Below are 26,834 nucleotides of genomic sequence, written 5' to 3'. Positions count from 1 at the left end.
CTCTGTCTGTCCCTGCGTCACAGATGTACTGGAGTGAGAAAGCACAGAGGCATGCGGATCCCGATGCGCATTCATCACCCGGTGCCTGAGCTGCACCGAGCTTACTGTCAATAAAAAGGGAACTATTCCACCTATCTGTATGGGCTGTCTTCTTCTGTTTCACATCACATGCTATATCAAAAACATTTATGTTGTATGGTATGTCAAAGCTGCTTTTCATTCCACTCATTTCTAATATGCGTTTTAAAGAACAGCTTTCGTTTAAAAAGAGAAACAAATACAAGTTCAACATCAGTGTTTTCCCATTTTTATTCATTTTTTTTTTGCTTTTCATCCACAAGTGTGGATGTTGTATGTTGATGTGCGTTTAAAAAAAAAAAAAAAAAAACACAAAAAAACAACTCTTTTCTTTGGTTCCTAAGGGAAAATAACAATTAAGGCAACTATAGCATCTATAGGTCTAAAATGCATTTAGTACTGCAGCCAAATGACCACACATTGGTGGCATGCAATGTTATGTCCGCCCCCTTACTCAAACAAGAGACCAGATCAGCTCAACTCCAAATCACCACCTTAGATATAACTTCTAGATTTAGGTTCCTGTTCCTCCCTGATTGACAACCTCAATCAGCTTCTCAGGCCCAAGAGAGGAAAGCTAGAGCAACCCAAAATGTCTAGGTAGGTGCAAACTCCAGAGAAAAACAATACTGGGAAGTAGCTGATACAAGGTGCACTAGGAAAACAAGGCTGAACAGTTCTAAAGCATTTAACCGGCAAAGATGATGTAATCAAGTTTAAACAGGAGACTTAAGGTCTTGTTTGAGAGCACTGACATTCTGCTGTTATATTTCAGATTCAAGTAAACTAGTTATTTCAGACAGGCGTTTCTGCGCTGATAGTGAATGTAGAGCATCGGGAGATTCTGATCAAAGATCGGCCGTTAATTTTAACAATTTAGAGCTTGTCATTTCCTGCCAGAAGTATGCCATCTTCTTATGATAATGATACAGTATTTCACATACCATCCTGCAGGGGATCATCCAGTGTGTACAATTAGTGCTTGTACCATAGTAAACTATTCAGATAATAGTGCGTCATTGTGCTGTGAATGTGGTAAAATAATTTAGGTAGAAAACACTGTGTCACCAACCTCCATTCATTTACAGTTTTAAGTCAATGTTGTTCTATCACAACAAACAGGAAATACAAGTGTCCCAGTTTAGGGAATACTAAGAGGCCAGATGCGCAATATCAATTCATCAGTAACAAATACTTGGAATTGGAGAGGAGACACCCACATACATGCCAGTAAACTTGTTTTTCCACCTAAAAATACCCCATTTTGCATCTACGTTACTTTCAGCATGTGTTATGACTTGAGAGTTACATCTGCAAAAGGCTAATATTGCATTTTAATTGTTCATTTCTTTCTAACATGTAAAATGAAATTAAAACAGCATGGTTGTATATACATAATTGCAACGTAAAAAAAAAAAATAATGGAAGAATGAGTATTAGAAGAAAAGAAAAAAAAGAAAAAATCAGTTGATGCTTTTTGATTAACTCTTTACAGAATGATGAGATATGAAAAAAGCAAGTCAGAACAAAAAGATATGCAAGTTTCCCCACTGGAAGTAATGTGGCCCAACTGGAACAAACAGCAAATTCTAGGTCGAAAATTATGCAGCCAAGAACCACAGGCCCATATCACAAGTCCTTGCAAATATTTTTTTTCCTTTTTCTTCCAAAGTTGTTGGCTTGAGGTAAGCAATATAATTTGGCCTCACAACTTTACTCCTTTTCTCTTGGTGCGCACTGGAGCGGTTTCTTTCTCCTCCCCTGCTCGGGGTGCAGCCTTATGCTCACAGGATGCCGTAGATGAAGATGGCCATGATGGCAGCGCTAATCAGGCCAGAGATGGGCACAGTCACAAACCACGCCATGAAGATGTTTCTGAACAGGCGCCAGTCTACTGCCTTCCTTGAGCGCAGCCATCCTACTGCAACCACAGAGCCCACCTGGAAACAAAGCAGTCATCAGATTAATCCCATCATCTTCCTTTATTTTATCCATCTGTACCTAAAACGTTGATTTTTTTTAATTTTTTTTTTACTGTGGAGGAGGTTGCTCCACATTAACCAGGATGGCTTCCTGTTTGCTTCCCTCTCAGTGAATAGTTTCTTCCCCCGTGTCTCAGTCTAGTTCCCAGACCACAGTGTTTGCCCAGCTTACCTTGCAGTGGGTGGTGGAAACAGGCAGGCCAATGTTAGAGGCTACCACGACAGTCAGGGCTGAGGCCAGTTCAATGCTGAAACCACTGCAGGGGAATAAACACAACACTCATGTCTCTCAGGTTGATGGGTCTGAACATGCTCACTAAATTCAAAGGCTGGTAATGTCTGGGTAGGATGTGGTTTTATGACTGAGGACAAACAGGTTCTGCACTGTCTAGCGTCTGTACCTTGAGGGGGTAATGGGGGTAAGGTCCTTGCCCATTGTCTGGATGACTCTGCGACCCCACACCCAGAGTCCAGCGCAGATGCCCACACCACCATACAGCAGCAGCCAAATGGGTGTGGCTTCATTTGAATAAACACTGCTGGATTGGTAAACCAGCCACAGGGCTACCAATGGTCCAATGGCATTACTGAAGAGTAAAGAATTAAAGTATTTCAGCAGTGGACAAAGATTCTGACTTTAATCATTTGAATTGTCAACAACATGCCAGAGAAACAAAAAGCGTCATCTGTCAGTCATCAGGCAGTTGACAAGAAATTATTAGGACAACAGCATGCCCCCTGTCTCACTGTTATTAACATGTGAACGACGGGCTGATGGCTGATAATAACATGCCCTTCGTGATGGACATACCTCACATCGTTTCCTCCATGGGCGAAGGATCCGAAGCAGGCAGTGAGAATCTGGAGGAACTGGAAGAGAGTTGAGACTTCTGGCTTGTCTGCCTCAAGCCCATCTTCATCCAGAGAGCTTTGGCTGCTACCTGCATCCTCCTTCCCCACTTCTAGTGTCACATCACCCTCCCCCAGGCCTTCAGGAGTCGTGTGCTCTGCCACAGCATTGCAGTAGCTAGTGTAACTGTCCATACGTACACGTTTCCTTTCCGGACCAGTCGTGCCCTTGTCGCCATCCTCACTGGCACGGAAGTCTGCGTCTTTATGCCTGAAGTCTCCATGCATGCCAATGATGGCCATGGTGTAGGAGGTGTAGCTGTTGTTACGCCGGATAGGTCGGTCACCTCCCTCGCCCATGCAGTCGCCAACTTTGGCCAGGTGGAGCTTGTGCAGTAGGTCCTTATACAGACCAGAGTCCTTGTGGACTGTGTGGTACTGGCTGTAACCGTTACTTGGCAACTGTGCTGGCCTGTTGTTGAACTGAACCTGGTTATTGAACTGGACCTGATTGGCAGTATTTGTTGAGCCATTGCTTTGCTGGACTTGCTGGTTGTTGGCCTGAGCCTGATTGTTTGACTGCTGTTTGGGGGCTGCAGAAAGGGGCGAAAATATGAACTTTTAAATCTTTAAGTGCCATCAGCTTCATGTGTGTCATTTCAAGATTATATTTATGAAGCAGAAGAGTAACATACCATTCAAGCTGCTTTAGATAGATAACTTTATTAATCACCAAAGAGAAATTAGGTAAGCTTGTTCGCATACTTACCACCATTTGCAATACTGTAGTCTGAGTCGTCAGAATCTCCGATGTCAAAAGCCACCTTGCGTTCCTTGTTATTGTCAAGATCATCAGAATCTCCAATGTCAAACGCCACCCTGCGCTCCTCAGGGGCAGCCTGGGGTTGAGCAGAGGGGGTTTGATTGACACCTGGGGTGGTAGGCGTCTCCTTAGCAGTTGGTTTCAGGATTGGACAGTGGGCCTCCCTCAGCTCCCTCTTCTCCATCAGGGGGCTCTCAGAAGGACTGGAAGACTTGATATCTCCTAGAAGGGGGGTGGGGAAAAGATGTTTGAGATATTGCTGGGATCATGTCCAAACATATACAGTGCAGCACAGCATGTGTTTCCTTTCAGCCTGAACTGTAGGAGTCATCAGAATTGCATAACCAGGGTTTAAAAAAAAAAAAACAAAAAAAAACCCAACAACTTTGTCCTATTATTCCAACTTTACCTGTGTGAGCCGCTGTGTTCACAGGATCAGATGAATGGATTATGATCTTACAAGGAACATATTTACTCTACCGCTGACAGCTCAACTAATGAAAGACTGCAAGACTCAACGCAGCCTGTGGCTCACATGACATTTGTTTGTGGTTTTAGAGTGAATCAGATCTTTCCTGCCCATATTCTATGTGATAATCCCAGGAATATTCTGACTAGTTGGCCCCATTGCGTCATCCAACTGGTCAAAGCCAGAGCTGGAGCAGGCCATCAACCTCAGCCTTCTCCCCACACACGCACTGCAAAAGCCATGTCAACACCTTAAGTCAACCCAGGCTTATTTTAGTCAAGGAGGTTAGACCAATTAGTGGATCACTATGACCCAATTAGGCTGCTTGTCTACTGGATGGTGGCTGATGTAGGCAGACTGTGCTTGGTCAGATAAACCTGCTGTCTGTCTTTCATTATGAAAGGGAACATTTGACAGGTTGATCATAGAACAATCAAAAACCATCTTAAGAAGCCTCTCTGATGAGCAGGTTTATAGAGAAAAAAGTAGGATTTATATTGTTGTTCAACTGAAAACTTGTTTCAAACTACCTTTGTAGTACAACTACTAGGGACGTGCAAAACATAAAAAAAAAAAAAGGTTCAAACAAATGGCTTTTCCTCTAAACACCAAACCCAACACTATTGGTGTGCAAATGCGGATGACTCCTGGATTTTTACTATAATCCAGGATTACAGAACAAACACTCACGCCAATATTTTTGGATGATTTTCATTAAAGCAACTCCATTATGGCAAAAATATCCCTGAGCTGCATTTGCTGGATTAATATGAGCCCTCAATGTGACTAGGTTGAGGTTACAGGTGCGAAGCTTAATCCCTTGCTCTTAGAGTAACCATCCTTTTCAGTGGTCAGCAGAAACCGTCGACAGGGATTAGAAAAAATTTGTCATCAGGTAGCAAAAAATAAAGAAGTGTTACTTACGTTCAATCTTCTTCTTGAGGCGAGGGCAGACGATGAACCAGACCAAAACGGCAGTCAGCACAGACACGCCCAATGAGATGAGCAGGATGCCCCACCAAGGGATCTTGTCAAATCCCAGCACTGAAGGATCACCAGGTGCCAAGGCCACAATCAGACAAAGGCAAATAGAGAAAGGCAGTTTTAAAACAACAAGGCAGCTAGTGCTACCTCTAAATGACAACACAGAAAGTTGACTGAAATACAAAAACAGGAGGAGGAACTTGTGTTCTTATTTCAAACATTTATGGCACCTACAAATTCAATTTATTTACAGGGAAATTACAAATTCATCGGTATCTGACAATACCAGTCATCCCTTGGCTCTAGGTTTTAACATTACAGGCATGACTGCATTGCCTCATTGTGCCACATCCTAGTTAAATATGGAAAGCATGTGCTCCCCAAGACGTGAACAGTTATGCAACACGTAAAAGGTGAAAGAGCAACATTGTAACCATGACCCCAAAATGTCGTGCTAAAACTGCACATAGACAATGAGTCCCTTAAAAGGTGACATAAGTTATGAAGAAAAGGGAAAAGAGAGGGGGTGGGGGGGTCATTCACTGGAGCCGTTTGCTGAAGCAGTAAGGACACCATCTTGCCAAGACTGCAGCAAAGCCAGTGCAGCAGAAGTAGATACAATGCAGCACATGCTGGGAGAAAGCTACCATTTACATATCCCAGGGGAACCAGTCATCTTTATCATACGGAGAATGCTAGTCAGCAGTGTGGTTAAGAGAAAACAAAAAAACAAGAGCTGCTGAAACACTACCATCTCTGTTGAGGTGACCTTAGCCATGCATAATAAAAAAAAAAAACCCAAACGCTTCCACTAGCTCGGGACGGTTTGGGAAGTTTTAAGATAAACAAAAAGGAAACGAGGGCCAAGGCTAAGAGATAAGCGTCTCGGTTGCTGTGTTCATTGAAGGGCAGAGTCCACACAGTGCACTCTCTCGACTGAGTCACGCTGCAGCATGAGACTGCAGAGCACCTAACTGATGTTTATTTAGTTACGCAATGGAAGCTCACTCCCTTCAGGACAGGACAGGCATGAGAGGAAAACTGGAAGACAGTTCTGCAACAGCTGAGGTCCCTGTCCCCAACTGGAGTACGTTGGCTCTAATACACAAGATGTCCAGGGACAGGTGTGATTCAGCTTGGCAGCAATACTCCAGAGAATAACAACAATAAAAAAAATTAAAAAAAAGGAACCAAAAACAAAACAGATAATGAAAAAGGGGCCTGGCAGCATTCATGTGAATACTATTCCGTCAGTGACTTGTTTATAGTCAACTTCTCACCAAATATAAAAGAGGATTTAAAAACTAGCCTAGCAGTCTCATAAACACTCCCTCACAAAGGGGTGAGTTTATACCACAGCCATGCAGTGGGATGAATAGGACTACACAGGAAATGGAACTTAACCACGGCTGCGTTCCAAACCCCTCCCTGAAACCTCTGTATCCCCTGGCCTACATTACACAATAACATGGTCTGTTGGTTTTTTTCCACTACTATATATGTGCATCTAACCACAAACCCCATTTATAGGAACAGTTGAATGGCAGTTTATGACTCACTTTAGTCATTTGTCCTCACTTTTGTCTAGGACCCACTGTAGCACTTACAAAGAGTATCAGGATTAAGTGACAGCTGCATTAAGTACCAGCGCTGAAGGGATCTGTAAACCCAGCATTCAGTCCTTACAATAAGTATCTATCCATGACAATGGCAGCATCTGAAGACGCTAAAGATTGTGTTTCAGGATTATGGCTCAGGTTAAAATAAGTCAGGTATACTGCACTAAGAGGATCAGTTTTATGTTTGCCGATTGTTTGGTGTCCCCAGAGCAACCAACGCTGCTGGGTGTTTGTTTTCCACAGGGTAACCCAGGCAGAAAATTTGTATCAAGCTAAACGCATTGAAGTTTGTCAATTGAGGCTGGTGGGGGGGTCAAAATGTACTGTCACTATGACACTCAGCACTTTGAAACATAGACTGGTGCACAAATAAACCTTTAGAACTGCATACCAAAAAACAGTCTGCAAACCTTCTCTGAAGGCTTCGATCGAATTCAGGGTCAGTTAAGCAGGTGTAGGGAAGAGTTCCTTACATCATCTCCAAGATGCTTAGTTAAAATATATAGGGAACATTTTAAGAGGGTAGGAATTATATCATAATTCTGTTTGTGGGAAGAATTTCATTTTACAATGAATGGGGCTGCAGTACAGTGACAGCAGAGTGATTTATAAGATGTGAAGAACCCAAGTCACACCAAGTCTCATCTGTTCAGGATCGACAGCTGACCCTCAAATTCTTTTAGACCAAATTGCATGCACATGCTGACTTGAGGTCTCTGGCACTGGTGTATATATTGAGTATAGGAATGTGCTGTGGGATGCCTGGTGTCCAATCGCACCACTACGATAGGCTCTAGATCAGGGGAACGCCAAGTTCTATCACAGGAAACCTAACATACTGTACTCAGCTGGCTGCAGATACCACTGTGGCATTACAGTGAAAATATCAGCAATAATGAGCTGCTGTTGTCCTCTGTGTCAGGGTGGTAGACTAGAAAAACTGGGTCTGAAGTTAACAGGGTTTTTCAAAGAGTATTTTCTGTTGCCAAGCGATGGATACTGAATAATCTGTGATTCAAGCTTTGTCTTTTGGGAAACTAATCATGCAGGAATTGATGACTATCCCAAAATTACATGTCCTTGGCCTCTGTGTGTCCATTTGGCATCACCTACATTATATATGGGTACTATGATGTCAATGTGAATATAAAAAAAGGTTATATCCCAACTTAAATCTACACCCAACTTCATAGAAGATGCAGTGAGTGAGTTAGGGTGTCTCAAATGCAATTTCGCACCTTTCATATGTGAGGTACCCACGTACAGGTCCTCATGTACAGTATGTTGAGGTGTGAGGGACTTCACACAACTGTAAAGAATGTGCCTGTTAAGCAGGGTTATGGACTATGCTGGAACCGCAAGTGATCTCCTTTCTGTGTGCTGCTGATGTGCATGCACACATCAGCGCACCATATCTGGTCAAACTCTGGCCTGTAGCAGCCATTTAATGGCCCAGGCCAGCTAACATCTTGAACTTTTAGGCCCTGTAGAGAGAAGAGAACAAAAGGAGCAAAAGTTGCTCATTTAATGACGGGATTTGGAAGACGAAAAGCCAACAAGTATTCAGAGCATTACTCAACAAATTCTGAGCAGCAATACAACTACAGGCAGCAGACAGGTATGACCATTTGTGACATCCAATTTACTTCTCTTTTCCTGCTTCATGTCTGAAGGACACAGACAGTGACGTCAAGAGTTAAGTGAAATCTTATTTCCATCTCCCTGTTGTGCTCCGCTCTAAAACTTGATTCCAGCTATGACCCACATAGAACCACAAGCAAGAGAGCCTCCAAAAACATGTTAAAATAAACACAGCTTCTGTGAAAATGGTAAACACAGTCTGGTTCAGTCTGGAATATGTGTGGGCATCCGCCTGTCTGAGGGAGCCCTTTATTTTAAGCTGTGGCTGTGGGCAGGCATGCAGAGCAAAATGAATCAAACAATGATACTCACTCGGTGCGCCAGTGAACATGATGGAGAAAACGTTGATTCCCATCGTAATGGCATAGAAGACTGGAAGAGCCTTCAATCCATTAGGCACAGGGTCTTTCTACAGTGATGATACAAAAACACCAAGTTAGAAATGCGTATCGTGTCGTAATTACATTACACAGAGCATGGTGCCAATTTGAACCTGGCTGATGCGAATGAGGAACTGCTTTCAGAGAACCGTCGCTTTATTCTCACCATGTAGCAAACATTTCCCCAATTACATTTTGAGTCTGGACTTTTACAGTGTTGAAACCGACCTAATCGCATCAATCTGGAAGTTCTCATCTCACAAAATACACAATCCATCTTTTGATAACAGCCAGCTTACCTTGTGTAAGATGAACATGCGCACAAAGTAGAAAACAATGGCTGACATTAATCCAGACAGAAGGGGACTCAGAAACCAGGAACCAACTGCAAATTAAAGAAATATTAGCAATGCCATTTAGTGGAAATGTATTATCCTGCACACACACACACAAAACCTAGTCGTCCTAATCTTCCTAGAATATAATAATTTTCTTCAGGGAATTAAAGAAAATAATTGAACAGTGGACATTCTTTAGCTATTTTGGCAGCACGGCTACCTGTCCCATGGTCAGGTAGGTGGATCATTTTACAGTTAATATCTTATCATTTATGATTCAGTTTTTTTTCCCTTTGGTGAAACAGTCTGAATCAGGGTTCGGCTTTCTATAGGAGGAACATAGTTCTGAAATCCACCATCTAATGCAACAAGTGTGAGAAATACATTGTGAAACTAGTACTGCTTTATATTCCTGTAAAGCTGTGAGTCGATGCTCTCTGATATGCCTTGAAATCTTATCAAATGTCTCATCTTCCTCCATCTGGACAGCCAACTCCAATCTTCCAACACATTAGTGACTACTCGAATCAAACATTTATGAATCTTATACACTCCATATTGTTTCTGTTGTGGATTTAGCTCTGAAGCTAAAGAGGTCATTCATTATTTTCTAACACTGGATTGTTGACCTGGATATTGACATCATCAAAACAGACAAAACACTAATGTATTATGATAACACTGCATTACCAGTCACGCCCTGCCATTGCATTAATATAGCCTGTGATGCAATTTAACCAAACACTGAGGACATTTCTAGGTCAGCTGATAATAGTGTCTGACTTACCGATACGGAGGAGTTCAAGCCACTTGACTCCCTGCTGGCCTCTGGCAACCAGTGAGAAGCCGATTGTAGCACCAACAATGCAGTGTGTTCCAGAGATGGGAAGCTTAAGGAAGGAGGCGGCCAGCTGCCACACAGCAGAGCCTAATCGGAAGAAATAAATTGATCACATTAGAAGAGACATGTTGACCTCATCTCAACTCTTACACATACCTGTTCAGACCGCTCTTAAAAAAAGTCTTTGGCAGTTTCTATTGTGTTTCATCACAACAGAGGACACCTTAACGTTAAAAACTTTTTGCAGCCACTTCATAAGACAGATTTTGTTGTATTTTCAGTTTGAATCAGAACCTTCCTAGCAAAGCAATTTCAGTTATAAAAATAACATGCAAACATAATTCAGTAACTTACCTAAATAAATTACTGCCCTATCCTCATGTGTTGGCTTGATGTCTACAATTTATAGTTGCAGCAACCAAACGAGTCATGCCCTTTGTGCCAACAAGCTCTGCTCACAGAGTTAACTGACCGCATTTCTAATTTCTTCCAAGATACGCTGCAGATACTCACCGAACATGGAACTGATGGATCCAGCCATCAACACGTGCTCGGAGCCGTTGTACATGCCCACGTCGATGATACCCTTGCGAATGGTCTCGCTCACTTTGGCCCCAAGTAGCACAGAGCCCACAGTCTCAAACACTGTCGCCAGAATGCATGCCTGTCGCAAGGTGACCACTCCAGAGCCCACAGCTGTGCCAAACGAGTTGGCAACATCATTGGCACCCACGGAAAAGGCTAAGACGAAGGCTATGATGAAGCCAACAATCAGCAGCCACGTGTACTCCGTCAGAGCAGTCTGGGTCGCCAGCCCTACTGTGCTGGCCAGTATTATTGCAGATGCAGTTGTAGAAACCATGATTGTAGACTATAGAGGAATTGCTTCACAATCTTAAAGGGAATGTATACCTGTCAAAATAGGTATTTATAATAATGCTAGCAGCTGATAAAATAAAGAGGTAAACTGTAAAATAAATAAATGTTCTTTAGGCCCACCTGTTTTAAACAGGATGTCTGAGATTTAGCAGTGCAAAATTGTTATGAGTTTATCTGGCAATGACCAGAAAACAACTAAGGTAAACAGAGGTATAGTGGGGGCTTATTGCTATCCTGTAATTATACTTGATCTTTTGTTGATGCTTTGGTGCCGAGCTATCAAGCAGAGTGAACTAACAGCCATTGTGCAACAGTAAATGCAGATGACCAGGGGTACATCCTGAAAAACAAAAGACAGAAAAGTCTTGCTTTAATAACAGTCTCCCCTCATGACATCATGTAAAAAAGGACAATAATTAAACTAACAACACAAAGTGCTCCGAAATTATGTGGGGGTTTCATACGGGGGAATCGGTTTCTTTAAAAGACTATACAAGATGAAACAACGAAAGGAGCGTGGACAAATAAAAACAGTAGTAAAGGCTTGAACCGGAAGGAGGAGATCCAATAGCCGTCTACCCTTAACAGACGATGGGAGGCCATTTTCGGTAAATGTCGCAGTAAAGAACCGTAACGTTATATCACACCAGCGGTCTCCAAATGTATTCACACAATTGCGTTATTTTATAGTATATTGCCGCTTTTGATGAGTATTATTCACGGTCGTTGCCGTTACACGACAAGGAGTGCCGTATCCGTACGACGCATTATAATTATTTCCTGCGTGCGCACGTGTCGTCATCCATTCATAGAGCACAGCCCTGAACACGAGCCATGAATTTTCGTTACTGGGAAGTAAAGAAACGACTGGACCGGTCTAACCTCGACATCATGTCTTTAACTTGTCCTCATAGCCGCTATAATATGCTACTCTCCTCAGTATACTCGGTTTCAATATCGCTTGACGTAGTTTATCGTAAGAGGGGGAGAAACCGGATGTAGATAACAAGAGCGATCCTCCGGCTGTGACCGGTGGGGCAGTCACCGTCCTGTCTCCAGCCAATTTCACTGACCTGCCAAGTGTGTGCTGGACAGATGGTCAACAATGCTAACCACAGTTCACCATTAACATGAAGGACAGATTACACTGTTCCATTAACCTTGGTTCGAGCCAGGCATGAAAGAAACCCGACGTTAATGTTAAACGGCGACCCTAATCCGAACAGTCGATGACCTGATAGCCAAGTTAACAATCTATACTAGGTCAAACAAAATGTTTAGCATACATTAACGCTGCTTGTAATAGTCGACGAAGCTAACTCGTAGGGGTGCATACGTAGCACAATGATTTATAACTCTGGCTAACAATAGCATTGGACTTACGTTGACATGGAGTGGCGATGTTAATCGTAGTCACGATGTTCAGTGAATAAAACACGATGTGGCCTTTCTACTGTTAACAAGTTTTAGTTTTAAGACTTACCAAACGTTGCGAATATCAGTCCGGTGAAGAACAGTCCCTGCTAGCCTGTAAGCTAATTAGCGCGCGCACAGACGTTACGATAGCGCGCGCGGGATAACGTTAATGAAAAAAAAATACACAGATTAAGAAATATCTCCTGGAAAAAGCTGCCCTATGTTAAAAATAAAGTGACTACGTCAAAAAAGCTGTGTACGAGTGTGTACAATATGTCCCGTCTTTTCAGGTCCAGAAACGTCTCAGTTTGAATGAGAGCCTCGCTGCCTCATGTGTCGAAGTTGCTCGTGCCGGTGAAGGGGAACAAGGGGTTCCTTTTTTATTGGATACACCCTCGGCCAAGCTCCACCCAGCGGTGCTGTCACCGAAGTCATTACGCACAGGGGAGGAGCTGAGCGCTCGTAAGTGGACCCGTCCTCACAACAACGCTGTCTCATACAACATTATATTTGTCTATCTCTACACTCTGTTAGTCACAAACACCACAATAAAAACGACCTCCACGCTCGTCTTTCATTGAGGCTACTATCAAGTTCTGTAGTATTAGGACACTTCCTATTACTTGTGACGTTATATTCAACGCTGCACACGCTCCAGGCATTATTGGATATTACATAACTGTGGAACTGTTACATGTTAACATGCAGCAGTGGAATGTCACTGTGTACATTCACTCTAGGACGCTTGTTTTTTTGTTTTTTTTACACATACTGTATTTCCATCATGCTACTATACACTTGTATTCCACCTACATGTAAAAGGGGAGTTGTGTATAATTATGTACTAAACCTATTAAAGGCTTCTAAAATACATTGTGTTCCCATAGGTTAGTATACCTAACGGTAGCTTATAAGTCCGAGTTAACTGTTACATAATTAATGCTTATCAAGAAATAAAAATAAAATACTTTATTTTTCTTTCTTTCTTTCTTTTTGAATTTTTTCTGGATAATAAGCACTCTCATTTTTTATACATTAGGTACATTTTACTGCTAACACTTAGGCTGTACATTCAGGCCTACTAAACATTATGAATACATGGCCTATTAGGATACAGGATCTATCTATCTCATAAGATTTATGATGCTTTTATTTTAACTTTAGATTAGATTAACATTCCTTTGTATTCATCCAATGTACAACATGAGCCAATAGCAGCAAACTACCTAAATAGCACCTAAATGGTCAGGTAACCGCTTCTTTTCGAAAACAAAGGGAAACAAATGTCACACAATGTCACATTGTCACACAATGTCAAATGTCAATATCAACGTCAAACCCTGTCACGTCAAAACATTGCTGGAGAACAAAATACCCACGTGTGGTGATTAACTGCATCCCAGAAGACCAATCTTCATTCAAGTGCATCCGTCTGGTAAAGATAACAACATTTGCCTGCTGACAAAAGTCGTTGTCTCTGGTGACTGTTGTTTTCTTATGTCCAAGAGGGACGTGAAATGCTGAATGGAGAAAGTGCTCAATAAGCATAGCAAATTATGTTTGGCTGTTCAATCCCTGCACATTAACAAGGAATAAACCAGTGGGAATAACCAGGACACAAAGTTTGGGATTTATTTTCATGGGATAGTGCTGTAATAACAGCCCATATAATTATTATTTTATCACTCCATCCTTTGTCTCTCCACTGCCACTGTTGCAACAGTTCTGAGGATCATGGAAAATTTACTTGTGCACAATCTATTGTGCAATGTTTAGGGTCGGCCATCACATATAATTACGAATCTTGTCTGAGATCCTGAAGGCAGCATTTCACAAAGGAGTGGTGACTGCATCATTTCAAAACCACCTAATCAGGGAGTTACACTTGCAATTTCCAGAAGTCTATTCATTTCTTCAAATGACATATTGTGTTTTTTTTTTTTTTTTAACTCTTTGACACAGCACTTATGAACACAAATAATAAGCCTTCTTGTTTATTCCTTGTCTGGAAATCAGAATACAGGCAAGGAAAAGTGATATTGAACTGTTTAAAGATGTGATAGGTAAGACGGGACTGTCATGGGAATGAAAGATAGTACTCAGAATTCAGGTTTAGGCCACGTTTATTTTTCTACCTTCCACACCAGTAGTCCTAAATAGGCTAAAAGACAGACCAAATTCAAGTGTGCTTGAAATAACAGTGTAAGCCTGCTTAATTTATTAACTTTTTGTCCAATGGTTAAATGTCAGATTTACAGAAAAGACACCTAATTGGACATTACCATTATCTTTAAAACAATATAGCCTCATGTCCTGTCCTGTATGCAAATCAAAGAATCAAGGTCATTCATTTGTCACTGTAAGGCACACTGTTGGACAGTGTGTAAGATGGACGCCCCTTCATACTACTCACACAAAGAACATATATAATTATTTTTTCAGAATTTTAGAATAGAATACAATAAAATCAAACACTATAAACACTAAAGCTATTTATATGCATGTACATTCACAAGTTTGGGGTCTACCAAGACTATGCTCAAACCAAGTTTGAGGTTTAACTACATTTCTGGACCTGAAAAGACAGACTTATTTTACATTGACTCAGACACTCATGAATAGCTTTTTTTGACAAAGTTAAACCTTTAAACTTGGATAAGCTAACACAATGTACAGTTGGAACAGAGGTGATGGTGGCTGAAAATATTCCTATATACACTTCTGTAGATAATCCATTAAAAATCTCTGCCATTTCCAGCTGAAAGTCACATTTATCACATCAGTTGTGTCTAGATTGTTTTCTGATCAATTTAATGTTATTTTAATTGAATGAAATTGTGCTTTTGTTTAAAAAAAAATGCCAAAGGAAACCCATACGTATATTTTAATTTCATATTATTTATACTGTAAATACATATATATATATATTCTAACTCTGACTCCCCAGAACAGAAAACTAATGATTGTGTGAGTTTATCTTCTTTAGAGATATGTAAACTGAGATAGAGGTGCGCCACGTGTGCTTTCAAAACATCTTGCCTCATGGTCTTGTGATACAGACATCCTTCACTGCTTTCATGAGCAAGACACACGTGACTGAAAAAAACAGTGATCACTAACACAGGGCCTGGATGCTTAAATTAAGTATCTCGCCTAGTCACACCCATTTAATCAATGTAATGACACTGTAATAAAAAATAATGAGCGCCAATAGATTGTGTTAATATTTAGGTTACATCATTAGCTCTGGCCTTTTGTGTTTGCCAGGTTTGTAACATGTTTTGCTGCACAAGATTACTGAATGAATGGCTGGATACATTACTGAATGACAGAATGGACAAGGGAAAATGCAATGTTGACTTCTTGATACCATAAAGCCTTTTCGCTGTTAGGTGCAGTGCATACAGTGCATCTGTTGATAAAATCCATTGATCACAGTTCTGGAGCACAAGGGGCGTAAGTGACTTCTTGGGCGAAAATATGTTTTATACATCATTTTAAAGGTCTTGATGAGCTCTATCAAATGGTAAAAAAAAATATGGTCCCAATAATAGTTACTTTTTAAAATAAAGGCTGAAAACAAAAAGGTGTAAGTGAAAAACTTCAATTGAGCTTGGAGCGAAATAGGCGTAAGTGCACTGAGCTTGAAAAAAATTAGTCTTTAAAATATGGATTCTGTGAAGCCTAATCTCTATAAAAGTGTAGGTTGCTCAAATATGTTGTTTTTAATCAAGTAATTACAATCAATGAAAAGTTTGTTTTAGCTCTCCTGTAAAATTCTGAAAATGTCACTTACGCCCCTTGTGCTCCAAACCCTAGATATCTTCTTTAAAGATTTATTTGTGTATTCTTAACTATCAACAAAAATAAACTTTGCTTATCAGATTCAGTTGCAGGTTTTCAGACTGCTCTATGGCAGCGTCTCCTGTTCTCTGCATGATTAAACTGCGCCATCTGGCGTATATTACTCTAATAACAAGCCTATGCGGTAACAACTCTACTTTTCCCAGTACATTGAGTACGAGAACTAAAGCATCCGTGAAAAAATAGTTCTCTCAAGTTTTTTTTTTTAAACAGTCGAGCTGTTGAAAGTTTAAATAACATATTAGTAATGTCGCCTGAGAATGTTGTTTTTACCCAATAGCACACATATAATCAATTCCATTCAATAACATTGGCCCATTAAAGCACAAAAGTGTAACTTCCATCTTGAGAAAGTATGCATAATTAAACATGTACTTTCAACTAAGGCTAAAGGCTACAATGCACGTGGTGAGAGTCGTTGCCTAACACTTGTGACTTTGGCTCTGAAAAACAGTACCGTTGGGGGGCGCCATTGACTTCCTGTATTGGTTCAGCTTTTCGTAGAAACTGATCCTGGTCGAGGTTTGAAACGTCTCCTACTACACAAAACCAGCTAACCTGAGAGGCTGGGACCCAAAATCTGATCCCAGTTCGTCAAAATAAATTACAGCTTTTGAGGCTTACAGTTGGACAGGCGTACATGCTGGTGCCTGAGTAGCAAAAGTTAAGACAGACTTTCGCTACGACCAATCAAATGTTTCCTAGAATGACAAACGTCCAATCAACGTGTGTTTCACGATTTGTAAGGCGGGATTTCCGGGTGGGTGTGCGAGAGATGGTAGCAGGAGGAGGTCAAATGCACTGCAGGAGTTTGAAAACGCGAGGCTGTCTTCAGGAAAGATACACAGGTAGAAGGTTATGTTAGCGCTACAGTCAATGATATAGTTCACAGTGCAGTTATTAGAGATTCGATTTATAACTAAGTGGGTGTTGTCGAGGTGTAGTTCGTCCGTGTCGCAGCAGTAGGCAGTTAACAGAGATAACGTAAGCTAGCTAAGGTTAATGCTAACACATGTCGCGTGCGCCTACAAAGCTCGTTAACTAGCCCTACACACAGTATAATGCTGACTTTTCTCGGTTTAAGTCAGTATTATCATCTGTTTAACGGTAATGCTTAGTGCATTTCCTCCGATCAATATCTTTAGCTGCGAATTTCGTTAGCTAGCTAGTGAACTTTACTGGCATTTGTTTTGTCTTTGGGGAACTTGTCACGGTCATAGCTGTCATGTTTCACTCCGTCCCTCGCCGTCCGATTTGCGAGATCGGTGTAAATGCAGTGAGGCTTCATAGCAGCCGAGCATTCAGGCGGACTGTCGAGGAGGGCAAAGAACGGCTTGAGAAGGTACCATGGCTGGGCAGGAGCATGGGCCTGCTGTTGGCCTGGCTCCAGAGGGCAAGTGTTGGTGTCAGTGAGACCGCAGGTTCTGGCCAAAAGAGAAAGGGTCTGCTCTCCATATTTGCGGACCACTGCAGCTTTGTGACCGGACAGAGGCTCCGGCGTGCCTGTCAGATCGGCGAGCTTTACTCCAACCTGTACTCCGAGCGGACCAGGTGGACCCTGGTTGGGAACATATGGCGCAGATTTCAGAGCAAGCATGCCCCGAATGGGAAACTCTTCGCGGCCATTGCTGGCATCTTCATATGGGACAACGAGAAGATTCAAGATGAGGAAATTCGCAGGTTTGAAATCTCTCTTTAAATGGATAGACATACGGTTGGATGACAGATTACCGGAAATGCATAACAAACATAGATGAGGATTCAATTGCTTATTGAAATACTTTATTTCTTTTAATTTAAACACTTTATAGCGATGTAACTATGGTCTACAATGTCTGCTGTGCAACATGCTGAACAGCCTGTCATGTTATTTGTATTTCCTACTGAAGATGTGGACTTGAGCTGCAGGCGCTGGAGTCTGTGAAAGGTCTAAACAAAGAATCAGGCAAAGTGGTTGGACAGCTGGAAGCTGGCTGGGAAGTTGTGATGGAAAAGAAGGACTTCAAAGTGTGGAAGCGTCCTATACCCAACAGTCACCTTTATGAATACAGAGGTTAGCCAACTCACAATCTCACATGTGTAATCAGGTCTCTGAAATGGAGATAAAGCACAAGCTTGGCTCTCTCGTTTTTTTTCCTGGTACATTTGTTGTGGTGATATTGCTACGACTTGTCTGAAAATTCAGCATCCTTTTATGTTTTACTTGCAGTGTTGGGCTCCTACAATGATGTCACTCCACGACAGTTCTTCAATGTACAGGTACAGAAAAATCTCCCAAATGTTTTATATTACTGGATTAGAATAACAATTATACAAGTGGATCAAACTTCTATTGTCGTTATGTTTCCATTACCCAGCTGCTATTGCACAACCCACATGTTTGCGCTGTATGTGTACAGCAAGAGAGCAACTGTAAAATTCACTCTATGTGCTATATTAAGCGCCTTACCCTTGACTTTGTGCTTTCCCCTTTCCCCTAGTTGGATACAGAGTACAGGAAGAAATGGGATTCTCTGGTTATCAAGCTTGAAGTGGTGGACAGAGATGCCAGTACAGGCTCTGAAGTTGTGCACTGGGCCACACAATTTCCTGTGAGTTTTTTGTTTGTTTGCCTAATTGGAGAAGGTTATTTGTTTTACATAATCTGTGTACATAGGACACTTTGTCCTGTTTTTTGTATGAGCAAATTATGACCTTTTAATGGTCATTTGATTAAGAGCACCTACTAACCAGGTTAAAGTATATAAATCAGTTTGTATTTTAGACTGCCAGCTTTTATGTCATCTTGCTTAATCTCTGCTCACAGTATCCAATGTACTCAAGGGACTATGTGTACGTGCGCCGCTATGATGTTGACGTAGACAACAATCTGATGGTCCTGGTGTCCAAGTAAGACTATAAAAAAAGTGTTTTTTTTTCTGGAGTCATGCTTTGTTTTTTTATATGTAACTACTTAATGATAACCACTTCTGTGGCTTTATCATTACAGAGCCGTGCAGCATCCAAGAGTCCCAGAGACTCAGGAATTTGTTAGAGTCCATTCATACCAGTCAAAGATGGTCATCCGCCCTCACAAGTCTTTCGATGAGGTTTGTGATGACACAAATTAATTTAATCTGCACCCAGAGTCCTGTGTTTTGTAGTCCCAGAGTTTGACTTTGCCATGTTTTCTTTTGCAGAATGGATTTGATTACCTGCTGACCTACAGTGACAACCCTCAGACTGTCTTTCCCCGGTACTGTGTGAGCTGGATGGTGTCAAGCGGTGAGCTCTTTTCACTGGTTTGAAGTAGTTAGGGTTGCATATAAAAATAATTATTTTGCATTATTGATTAATTGCCTTTTTCCAAGATATTGAATTAATAGTGACATTAAGCAGCAAATCCTTACATTTGGGAAGGTGGAATTGGAAAATGTTGGATTTGTACTTGCTGTTCCCTTCAGATTTATGTCTTCTTTTGTACTCTGAATGAATTTTTCCCCACATACATTTTGTGTTTTCCAACCAAGTGTGCATGTTCTACCCTGATAATAAGAACACTGTCTTTGCTCCTGGCAGGTATGCCTGATTTCCTGGAGAAGCTGCATAATGCTGCCTTGAGGGCCAAGAACCTAGAAGTGGGGATCCATGACTATGCAGGAGTCATTAAATCCAGCGACGGCAACCGCCAGGAGCGCCACAGTGGAGAAAACCCACACACAGGTGGTCCTGGACAGATCTACGCTTGACATGGATATTTTATAGACCAGGGGTGGTGATGGTGTGTTGTCACTAGCACTTGAACCCCAATTGAACCCTCCAGCCAAATTTTTCGGTACATTGTGCAAACTGCAAATGGAAGTTACAACCTAATTTAAAAACGGATATACATTATGTCCATCCATAGACATGGTTATATTGGTTGTAGTTGAAATCTAACACAACAATGGATTGTGTTGGTGATGCCATTACTGTCCTTTGGAGAAAATGTTGCCATGGAAATAGTCACCCAGACTGCTGCTGGCATTGGCACTGCCTTTGTGTAGCCAGTCAATGCTACGTGACATTTTTCGCCTCCTTTTCAGGATGATGATGTTATGACCGTCGGTAAGATCGAGCCAAAATTCCTAATTGTAGAGCCGCTTTTGCCAAAGCACTGTTTGTCCCATTTTAACGTTCTGTGTCTTGTCATTCATTCTTCGTCAAAGCTTGATTTCAGAGGCTGTTCAGACTGTTGGCAGCCATGTCACTGCATAAGTGTCTGGTGTGATCTCAGCGAGATGTTACAGGAACTGTTGTAAAGTATTACACATAGAACGGGAACTATGGCGGGCTTCTGGTCAACATAATCCCTGAGAAAACTACGGCCAAGATGTCTGCCCAGACAGATGAAGAATTCAGGCCTCTGCAGGGGAACACTTTCGAACATGTTTCTTCATTTCGTGGATTAAATCAGCTGGTTTCATGCTCGCTTACAGCTTGAGTGATTGATCTTCAAATGAATGGACAAGGTGGATTTAAAAAAATTAAATAGAGTGTTTCCAATTTTGGAAAAGAAGTCCACAGAGATGCAGTCAGAAACTTCAGGGCTTCTTTGTGTTTTCGGGATGGCATTGTTTTCTGTCAGCACAGTAGAGGGTTCACGCTTTCCATCTCACCGCGTTTGTTCGAAACTGCCAGCGTTGACAAAACAGCCTTCTGAAGATTAAACCAGTCCTTCAGCATAAGGGGCATAGTGTCTTACAACAACAATCCTCAGATAGAATGGTACTGATGTGCTTCAGTGTAGTTTGACTTGCAATGCAAAGCGACATAGATAATAAACAAATGCCCTTTCCAGAGGAACATAGAGCACTTGTGCCGCGTCACATCCACTTACATTTCATAAGAATAATTAAGTTGTTTCATTTCAGTTCACTTTTTGTTTTTTATCCTGATGTTCACAACCGTTGTAGCAGACATCACTAAAGTTTGCACTATTGGGAGTTTGGGGTGTTAATGTTTTCTATATGTTACTGTAGATCTTGTACATTCATGAAGTCATTGCCTGAGTACTGGAAATCCCTGTTCTAATGACTACAACAAGCTCTGAAACATGTTTTTCTCCTTTGTGATTCTTCTTTTTTCCTATTAACGTGGGTCCTACTGAAACACCATAGAAATACATCCTTCCAAATCATCCTTGATGCTTTTCCAGCTAACTGTTTGCAGAGGGTGTTATGAATGTACAAAGAGCACCACATGCTGTGGAATAAAACATCGCCTAATAAAGTACACTGTTTACAGCCTGACAATCTGGCAAAAATATCTTGAAATCAATTTTTGATTAAAAACGTCTCATCCTGTACTATTATTTAATTTCATATTTGTTATCCGTGATACATCAGAGAATCAGCTGCAGTAACCGTCTCAAGATAAAGCAGTACAGTGGGATCCTCTTTTGAGAAGGTTTTCCCAAGCGTATTAATACTTGCCCACTGTGTCAAACATGTATAATTCTGTAGTGAAGTTTTTTGTGTTATTTAATCTGACAAAATGCCAGTGTGAGGTGAAAATTACATACGTAGACAATGTGAGAGGAACTAAAATGCTTGTTTTTGATATTTTCTTGTGTGAGACCAGAGTTTAATGAGATCACGCTAACCCAATTAAACATTATGCAGTGTTTGCAAATGTTGAGCTTGTGAATGTAACCTTTTAGTGCTCTGTCGTTTGAAGACACCTGCGTGCCACCTGCAGTAGTCTAAAAGAGTTGTCACATACCGTTTTTTTGTGTTTTTTCTTTCTGCTGGCAGTATAACTCATTTGTTGTGATTAGCTACCACGTGAATTACTTTAGGAACAAGAAATAATTGTGTGGAAATGAGCTGATGCACCCTGTGATTTCAAGAATTATCGAAATGAAAGAATGACTAATCAGATCAAATAAACAAATCTTCATGTGTATCTGACTGTTCAGCTGCTGATTATAGAGCCTTCTTGGTTTCGACCTTGTCTTGGTTGAGAAAAAGGCTGATTAGCATTGTTTATGTGCAAAACCACAAGACTGGACAGCGTAGTCCAGTCTAATGGGATCATCTGTAAACCCTGCTCCTCCTGTCTGGGTGTAAGGTCAGCGACAGACTGCTCAGAGAGGCTCCACACTTTACTGATAACAGTCTGCTCAGTTAATCAGCTTGGTATAAAACCAACTACACTGTCATGGAAACCACACCCAAAATCAATCAATCATACATTTTAAATGCGAAGATTTCAAAAAAGTATAATTATACAGTTAAAATTAAATTGTAGAGTACAGGATGAACATCAGTTCAGATCCTAACAATGATCATTACTGTTCCATATCAAATGATTTTTACAGCAAAGCACTTCTTTTTGTATATAGACAATGGCACGGAAGAATACAGTAAATTAACATTTTAATTCCATAACTCTTATTCGATATTGACAAAAACCTGACCATGGGATGTCTTATATAAAGGAGGTTGAAGACACCAAGTTCAAACTTTAGAAAGATGCTGCCAATTACTTATTATTATCATTATTTTTTCTAAGGTTTTTTTGTGGGAGTGGCTTCACCACCACCCACCACCACGTTTCCAGCTTATTTGCAACTCCAGTTTAGCTGTGCATTGCATTGTGGGAGAACAGTAGCCATCAATAGTACCTTCAAAAATCAGCCGCACACAGTTCATGCTCAAAACCAGACTTTTATCAGTTTATAGTAGAACTGGGACATGATGTGTGTTGTTACTTATATTGTTGTTAGAATGCAGGATTTTAGCGTGAACAGTGTTTGCATTGGAACAAATAATGTGAGTGATGGCTGAATTTCATTTAGCTGCTTCAGTTCAGGGTCGCATGTGCTGGCTCACTTTCACACTGTCATGGTTTACTGCAACACTTGAATAGAACAGAGTGTAAATTTTATGGGCTTATCCTGCTATAACAAGTCAAAATGTCTCCTGTGAAGAGAGGCAATAATATATTTCAATTAAATGCATTTGATGAAGTGGATTTAAAATAACATGATAGCTGCATTCAAGATGACAGCTGCTACCAATTTCGTCACCTCATCCAAGGTTCAGTCCCCACAAAATAAAGGTACAACCCACAATCCAACAGTGAAAATGTTCAGCATTTCAACTGGCACAAAGTGTATGCTGCTAATTAATTAAAATTCCCAATCAAAAGAGGGTGCATTTTGTTGTGTATGCCAAATGCATTGATAAATGTTTCTTCAGGATGGAGTGCATTTACTCACTACAACAAGACAAGGTTCTCGGTGTACTTCATCGCTGTAATGGTCATTCTGACAGTGATTTAAACCCAAAAGTCTTACGTCAGTGTTTTATAGAGTACATTATCATTGAATGCCTGCAGCACATGATGTGTTTGAAAAAATGAATCAATTGAAATGAGAGTCATAAAGAAAGAAGGAGTCTGGTTTGATCATTTCAAATTTATTGGTTAAATGCATTAGGTGTGATTTGACTTATGGGATAACACTGACTGAAATGTAAGTAAGTGCGAACTGTATAGAAACTAAACTCATATAATTTTATCATCATTAGGAGCATAAACTCATGAACACATGGACTTGAATGTCTCAGGGTTTGATTTATGTATCAGTGAAGCATCTGCAGTCTTTAAGGTATGACCTCCACTTGCTGAAATTATTAGCCATAGTTAAAAGCCCCTGGGCACTTATAGTAATTGATCGTTTCTACAAATCTGCCAAAGTGAAACCAACCAGGTTGTAGAAAAAGACTGTTTTATGCAATAAAACCCTTTGAGCGCCCCACTCTTCATTCAACATAAAAATGTTGCAAATAAAACACAGAGGTTTAGATGGTATTTATTGGTCAAAGTCTTTGAGTACATCATGACATAAAACGACACAAATACAAAAACGAACAACAAACCTTATTGGTCCTTTTGTACATACGGAAGATTCTCAGTTTCCTCCAAAGATTTAAGTTTTATTGCCCTATTTGTGTTTCATTTATATTTCTACATTTCAAAGATGCACAAGTACATTACTGAGTTCAAAATGGAAATCAGAGTTTTTGAATTTTGTGGGATTCCGCGACTGAAGGAAGAATGTGCTCACAAGCCTCCAAGGTGCTTGGCACAACCATGGACAGAAGATGCACTGCATGGTTAGATCAAGCACAATGGGGTCCTGGGCAAAGACAAGACGCCCAAATCCAGATGACAGAGATCCAGATTGACATTAGGATAGACTTTGTTGCTTCTTAAAGTAAACGTAAATAAAGAGAGAAAACCAGTAAAACAGAAATATACTTTTTGCTTTCTTAGTATCAACACTCCTAGAAGATATACATTATCGTCAAAGTATTTTCTATAAGTTGAAGGACAATCCCAAGGTTTGATTCCTATCTGCGGTCCAAGAACCGAAAAAAGTCCAAAGGTGTGAGGGAGGGGATCCAGGAATGAGAAAAAAAAACCAACACGTTGCAATGTTGCTTTACATCACGATTAGAAAAGAATAGTTGCAGTTAAGAACATCTGCAGGATTAAAAAAAAAAAGATTAGTCATAGGTCACACCCACTGCGGAAAAAAGGGCTGCGCACGAACTGCGTCAAACCCCACCCTCCTGTCCTTAACACCCGACTCTGCCAGACATGTCTAAAGAAAATATACAAATTTGATTGTTATTTCACACAAACATTAAAATTTGAAACATTTTCTTGAAAAGATTTACAGCAGGCCTGAGGAATGGCGGCTTAATCAAATCCGTTCTCCGTCACTCTATTGGGTGTTCTTCCACTGATCAATCTAAACAGAGTTTGGGTGATTCATCAGTGATCTTGTTAGGTTTCGCAGCATATTATAGAGTCCCCTTTCTGAAATCTTACAAGTAATTGACAAAAAAAAAAAAGTCTTGGAGGCCTAGGATACCAATGGACTCAAGAATGATGCCTACTGTTGAGGACATTTACCATCCTGCTTACCCTTCCTGACGTTTTAGTCCTAACTACGTTAACGGTCACTGAGTGCAATGTCAAGAGTCATGATACCATCAAGCTAAGAGAGCTGTTTCTCCAAAAAGCTTTGACAATCTTGTTACCTTGTGTGTCTTTCAGCTCCCCTGGGACATCTTTGCTCAAAATGAGAAGGCATTGGTGCGATAATCAAGTTAGAGCTCTGGCAACTGAACCACTTTGTGTGATGAAATTACACCACAATACATATTAATGCACCAAAGAGAAACCCTGCATTTGTTGCGACCAAATGGCACGAAAATGGGAGTACTTTGGGAGAAAATGGTGGGCGGTGGCGGTGAAACAGACCTCTGTGTTTCAGAACAATGAGGATGTTTCAAAGGGATGCAGTGTGGCTGATGGGATGGTGTGATGGTTTTTCTTTTTATGCATGGATGATTGTGATACATGATTATGCATCCTTACCTTCTTCCTCCAAAAGGATCAGGAGTTGTAGTCGAACTCATGCGTCTCAGAATTCTAAATTTTACTAAAAAATGTTAGTCATTTATCTTTAAAAGTTTCTGATTGAAAGCAAAAAAGTACTTAAAATAGTCTTCAGACTCAGGGTCACAGTGACCAACCCAACAAAGTACAAGAAGAACTCTACAAATGTAAGACTTAATCAGAACTTACTCTGTATTTTACTGACAACCTCCTGCTGCCATCTCTGGAAAGTCTTTCCAAGAAACCCACCTTTCCGTCCTCTGGCCCCACAGTCGATGTTCGGTCTCGCCGGTAGACAGAGGCGAGTGGGTGCTCTCTGAGCTGTGTCTTGGGGTCTTCTAGCTCGCTCGTCTGGAGGCAGACTGTCCTGACTGCGTCCTCAGCACCCTTCAAGTCCCTATCTCCTGCCCCTCCTTCAAGCTAGGAGGGGTTGGTGATGTTCTCTTGGGATAGGTGCACTGGCAAGGAGGACTTGGTCAGGCTGGGATTGGACGTGGGTTGGGGAGTCTGGGGGGGCCGCTGGTTCCGCATTTCATAAATATTAATACAGAGTCCTCCCTCTCCAAATGGGTAGATTCTTTAATTTTGTTAGAGGGGGAAGTGCTTTATTCACTTAATGGCTTTTATTAGTGCCCGGTCTTCAACTCTTTCATTAGCTAAAGTGCTGCTATAATTTACAGGGTAAAAGGGGGTGGGGATGGGGGTGGTGTCTGAGGAGGGTTGATCCTGCTGCTCTGGGACAGCCAGGCAAGGCACTACCCTCAACCACTGCAGCTTTTCCTAAAAAGTGGCTTTTCTCGCAGAGAGAACCGAAGTCTATAACAGATGCACTCGATAGCATCCTCATTGACTATTATAGCATTGTCATATGTGTTGCGTCTCTTGCACATCTACGTTTTACAGATATATTAACTTGAATCCTGTTGCATGTCTGAATCCTTGTTCAACATCCAAGACTAACATTGTTCAGAATACAGTGTAACCAGTGATAAATAGGTTACATTGATGGCACTTCTGACAATTACATGGCTTCTTATATATGAGCAGAAACAGTTTGTTTCTGTGGTCTTGCAGAGCAGCTTTTCTCTTAACCGCAGAGAGGATTTAGTTCAGTGGGGAACAAATATTGCGATATAATATAATTTTATATTCTGTTAAATGCTGATAGGCAGGATGATTATATTGTATGTATGTCTTAGATGACTACATTCTACTGTTTCATTTATTTTCCGTATT

General features: G+C 41.0%; 2 protein-coding genes across 2 annotated transcripts; one reads left to right on the top strand and one right to left on the bottom strand.

Annotated features, from left to right (window-relative positions):
- Positions 1 to 369: 369 nt before the first annotated feature.
- On the bottom strand, positions 370 to 12,680 carry slc20a1b (solute carrier family 20 member 1b). Its single transcript, XM_030435907.1, has 11 exons — positions 12,367 to 12,680; positions 10,518 to 11,223; positions 9,951 to 10,091; positions 9,125 to 9,210; positions 8,758 to 8,854; positions 5,126 to 5,245; positions 3,679 to 3,954; positions 2,872 to 3,502; positions 2,462 to 2,647; positions 2,233 to 2,317; positions 370 to 2,018 (listed from the first exon to the last, which is right to left on the bottom strand). The coding sequence occupies exons 2-11, from the start codon at positions 10,864 to 10,866 to the stop codon at positions 1,863 to 1,865; spliced, it is 2,127 nt and encodes a 708-aa protein (XP_030291767.1). The 5' UTR covers positions 10,867 to 11,223; positions 12,367 to 12,680; the 3' UTR covers positions 370 to 1,862.
- Positions 12,681 to 16,908: 4,228 nt separating this feature from the next.
- Positions 16,909 to 22,088, top strand: stard7 (StAR related lipid transfer domain containing 7). The gene is made up of 8 exons (XM_030435908.1): positions 16,909 to 17,843; positions 18,053 to 18,216; positions 18,373 to 18,422; positions 18,644 to 18,754; positions 18,970 to 19,052; positions 19,153 to 19,252; positions 19,343 to 19,427; positions 19,722 to 22,088. The coding sequence occupies exons 1-8, from the start codon at positions 17,389 to 17,391 to the stop codon at positions 19,889 to 19,891; spliced, it is 1,218 nt and encodes a 405-aa protein (XP_030291768.1). The 5' UTR covers positions 16,909 to 17,388; the 3' UTR covers positions 19,892 to 22,088.
- The last annotated feature ends 4,746 nt before the right edge of the window (positions 22,089 to 26,834 follow it).

This window comes from Sparus aurata, chromosome 12 (assembly GCF_900880675.1).
Source record: "Sparus aurata chromosome 12, fSpaAur1.1, whole genome shotgun sequence".
Classification (NCBI taxonomy): Eukaryota; Metazoa; Chordata; class Actinopteri; order Spariformes; family Sparidae; genus Sparus; species Sparus aurata.
This window is presented reverse-complemented; position numbering and strand designations above follow the sequence as displayed.

Excerpts from the sequence above, each read along its gene's own strand:
- slc20a1b (XM_030435907.1), bottom strand. The coding sequence starts at position 10,866 with ATGGTTTCTACAACTGCATCTGCAATAATACTGGCCAGCACAGTAGGG. Across the intron at positions 10,092-10,517 it reads ATCCATCAGTTCCATGTTCG|GCTCTGCTGTGTGGCAGCTG; the intron begins GTGAGTATCTGC and ends TCTTCCGATTAG. Across the intron at positions 3,955-5,125 it reads CCTCAAGAAGAAGATTGAAC|GAGATATCAAGTCTTCCAGT; the intron begins GTAAGTAACACT and ends CCCCCCTTCTAG.
- stard7 (XM_030435908.1), top strand. The coding sequence starts at position 17,389 with ATGTTTCACTCCGTCCCTCGCCGTCCGATTTGCGAGATCGGTGTAAAT. Across the intron at positions 17,844-18,052 it reads CAAGATGAGGAAATTCGCAG|ATGTGGACTTGAGCTGCAGG; the intron begins GTTTGAAATCTC and ends TTCCTACTGAAG. Across the intron at positions 19,428-19,721 it reads GAGCTGGATGGTGTCAAGCG|GTATGCCTGATTTCCTGGAG; the intron begins GTGAGCTCTTTT and ends TGCTCCTGGCAG.